The 4045-nt window shown below is 38.8% G+C and overlaps 1 protein-coding gene across 3 annotated transcripts in view; it reads right to left on the reverse strand.

Moving 5' to 3' along the window:
- TRPC6 (transient receptor potential cation channel, subfamily C, member 6) overlaps nucleotides 1-4045 on the reverse strand; it is a 194405-nt gene that overhangs the window by 9176 nt on the left and 181184 nt on the right. For all 3 annotated transcript variants that reach the window (XM_012659164.1, XM_012659166.1, XM_012659165.1), the window contains 2 exons: nucleotides 3616-3819; nucleotides 1898-1972 (listed from right to left, as the gene is read on the reverse strand). In XM_012659164.1, coding sequence (XP_012514618.1) covers nucleotides 1898-1972; nucleotides 3616-3819 — 279 coding nt within the window. The remainder of the gene's footprint in view (nucleotides 1-1897; nucleotides 1973-3615; nucleotides 3820-4045) is intronic.

A 4045-nucleotide genomic window follows, 5' to 3' on the forward strand; every position in this document is an offset into this window, starting at 1 on the left:
AACTAATTTAATATTAAAAACAACCTTGGGATGTTAGCATAATTCCTGCCTACATTCCCCAAATGAGTAAATAGCCTTAGTGAGACAGCACGAAGTAGAACACACACTGCCATGCATTATAATGATAGAAATTGCTTATAAAATATTTGAACTTAATTCTCTGTGTTTCTTCAGTATTCTATTCATGACAACCATTACCATGAGACTGGGCTGGCAGGCTTTTTCTGTAAAGAACTAAATAATAAATATTTTAGGCTTTGTGGGCCACATACAGTCTCTGTCACTTATTCTTTATTTTTTTTTTTCACAACTCTTCAGAAATGTAAAAAACAAACAAAAATAAAAAAACTCTTTAACTCTCAGTCCCAACATAAACAGGGTGAAGACAGAATGTGGCTGAGGGCTGTGGCTTGTTGACCCTACACTAGCCTCCTAACCACCAAGCTATCCTTTCTAGAGTGAAATTGACTTCATAGCTCTGTTGTATTAGTTATGTCCCATTTCATAACTTTCCCTTATCTGAACCATTTTTAAATGTAATCTGGATTCACCTGGTATCCCACAAGCAAAACAAAGAAATCTTGTCTGAATAGCAAGATTCTGCCAATAGGTCTACGCCCACCTGCCACCTCCCACTGCAGCCCTTCCTGCCTGTGATGTTTTTCTTTGGAAGTTCTTCCCATCAAACCTCCTAATCTTAGTAGAGCTACCGGTAAGGATTTCTCCTATCCTGAAGCTCTCTCTTGTGTTCTGATTTGAAATGGGGAAGGTTGACACATTTGTGGCAGGGATGGTTAGAAAGAAAGCTAAGAGGCTGGATATACGATAGGCCTTAAGAGGATTCCTATGTTGTTGGAGGAGGTAACAAATCCAGCTTAAAACAAAACAAACTGGCCTCTCTCCCTGGCATTTGTGTTCCATAGGGTGGCTGTGCAGCTCAGCTCTGGCCAGTAAGATAAGGTAACAGAAATTGTTGGGAGGTGCTTCCAAGGGTGGCAGCAGATTCAGCTAGCAAGCCTCACTTTTCCTTTTCCCTTACTCCTTCTGCATGCCTGAAAAGTGGGTGTAATGGCTAGAGGTGAAGCTGTTACCTTACATCTGACTATGACAAAAAATCTAGGAGAATCACAGAGACTCAACCCTGACAACAGCCCCATACTGCCTAATTCTAGAGAGTTAAGTAAGGAAGGGGGAGAAAAAATTGTCTTGTTTAAAACACTGTAATTTGGGTTTTAGTTTTCTATGTGCAATTGAATGCAAGTCCTACCTGATACATTACCCTTTTCCTAAATCATCCTTTTGTCATTTCCCTTTAGCAACAAGCATTTACTGCCCCCCTACTATGTGCATGCTGCAAGAAAGGAAGCAAATGTCCTCATCATTGAAGATTTTGTTGCTCCTAATTAAGGAGCTGATGTATCTTTAGGGCACATTGTTCATTATTAACTGTGTCAACCACAATAGCCATTAAAGTCCTACGGTGCCTTTTTCTACTGCTTCACGATTACTGAAAAATAAGGAGGCACTGCTGGCCATGCACGCTCTCCGTCTGAGCTGCAGGGAGCTAAGTTAATCATATCCTCCATCAGGTTCCTGACAGATTCCTCTCTTATTTTAATTTTCCCTTCTTCACATTACTAGTTTTATATTTCATCACCATAAGTACCCATAAGTATATGCTTAATGTCTTAAATATGCATGCAATTCTTTCTGCTAATCCAGATATAGGCTTACTTCCACCTCTCAGTGAGCAATTCTTTGAGAATTATTAAAATAGTTAAATTCTTTAATGTGTCTTTTATCTACTTTTTGAAATTGTTTCTGAACATTTGCCCGCTTCTCTGAAAAGATAAGCTTGATCATGTGCACGACTTCATAGTTTCAAATGTTACCTTACCTGTTTTTTGTCAAGTGCTGATTTTGAAAGATCTTCATGACTTCCTAAAATTCCAAATTTCTTTTCTTCATTTCTCTTTTAAGGATAGATAGTAAAATGAGTACAGTTGCATAGCCAGTTTCATTCTTTAGTTCATATTTGAAAAACCATCTGGTCTAATTCCCCAACAAGTTCTAATGAGAGAAATACATTCTTAATGGGTCCTTCCCTTTGGCAAGTGCTGGGACATTTCCTTTGGACACTGAATTCTCTCAGGTGCAGTTCTAATCAGACCTGTAAACTACATACTTAATTACATTAAGTAAAGTAAGGGAAATGTTTGCTACTCCACTGAGTTCTACAAGTTATACATCCAGAAGAATGCTGTAGATGGCAAACTTTTCCAAAATTCCTACACAAAATACCCATGGTAATAAGCACATTTAAAGAGGGCTTTAGAATTCTCAAAGCACTTTTACATACTTATTTGATTTGATCTTCACAATGTAGATATAATTTTTATTCTCATATTACAGTTGAGGAAACTAGAACTCAAAAGAGTTTGTTACTTACTTGAGAATCCCAAGCAGTAAATGGCAAACTGAGCACGATTAGAATGTTTCCCTTTTAGATATAGAATCTTATCATTGCAAGGAAACTTTATAATCATTTGGACTAGTCGTCCACCCAGTGTAGGATCCACCATCCAGCATTTATCGATTACCTACAATGATGGGACGCTCGCTACTTTCAAAGGCGGCCCACCGCTCTGTTGGGCAGATCTTACTGCTACAAGTTTGTTCTTACATGGAACTAAAATTGAACTATTTGAAACTTTTACCATTACCTCTCTTTTTATTTTTGAAGGAACAAAAAAGCAAGTATATTCTCTAATCAAAGGTGGGAATTCTAAAGATATTCTTGTTCCCCTTCAATCTTTTTTTTTCCCCCAGAAGAAACAGCCAGCTCCTACAATTCCCCCTCATATGACACTATATCCATACATGTCCCCATCCTGGTCCTCCTCTGGATGCACCTAGTGTCTCAGTGCTCCTCTGGGTAGAGTGTTTTGCACACAGCAGAGATGGTTGCACACGGTAAGCCCCCACTTCCCACTTCCAGTTACATACAACATGTTCTCTAAACACAGCTGAACAGACTGTGATCATCCTGCCTCCACATCTAAGCACTGGATCTTTTTTGTGGTTTCTTGAGGTTGCATTGCCTTGTGGGATTATCGTTTTCAATTAGTGTCTTTAGAGATTTCTTTTCTGAACTACTTACTGCTGAGTCTGGTCTCCCATACTGCATGTGAGCAACTAATTTCTGAATTTTTCAATGGAGAACTTACTTAAGAGTCTGTCAAGTTCCCCTGAGTCATAATCAGCTGCCGATGCTTTACCTAGCTCTATAAATTGAAGGTGAAATGAGGGACATGTGGCCACAACAGCAAAAATGGGGCCCAAAATAGCTCCCCCTTTCAGTACTCACTCCAGATAATATAACACATTAGTTTAGTCATATTTCATGAATCTTTTAAAATATTCTTTTAAGTATGAAATGTTCAATGAGCTCATATTAAGCAGACACAAGCCAAAGAACTAGGCTGTGTTAAGTGACTACCTTTGGGAGTGGATGATATGCCATCCTGAACTGCTTCTTTTTAAAGGGATGTGGCACAGTGCTTACAATGGTCACAGCACTTGAGAATACAATTATAAATTATCAAGCCAGATTACCTTGTTCATTTCTGCATCCTCCTGGAAACCTTTCTTATGACCCTGGAACAGCTCAGAAATCCATTTTTTAAGCTTCAGTAACAGATAAAACAGGGACTTTGGACTTGGCACCAGGTTGAAGGGAACAGGAAGTGTTCTCCCCTCCTCAAAGTAGGAAAACCAAAGTTTGGCCCTTGCAAATTTCCACTCCACATCAGCATCATCCTACAGAAACACACATGACAGTTCATCAAGGACGTGTATAAACACAATTACTAGGATGCCTCTAACATTGTGTGACTAGTCTATGGCCATACCACCCTGAATGCACCTGATCTCGTCTAACATTGTGTGGCTAGATGGAAGAAAAATGCCTACAAACACTCTTAGACCTCAAAGACTGCTCCAGGTTTATTTATTTATTTATTTATTTTGAAATGTTAACATTATA

This window comes from Propithecus coquereli, unplaced genomic scaffold (assembly GCF_000956105.1).
Source record: "Propithecus coquereli isolate 6110/MARCELLA unplaced genomic scaffold, Pcoq_1.0 Scaffold6, whole genome shotgun sequence".
Lineage (NCBI taxonomy): Eukaryota > Metazoa > Chordata > Mammalia > Primates > Indriidae > Propithecus > Propithecus coquereli.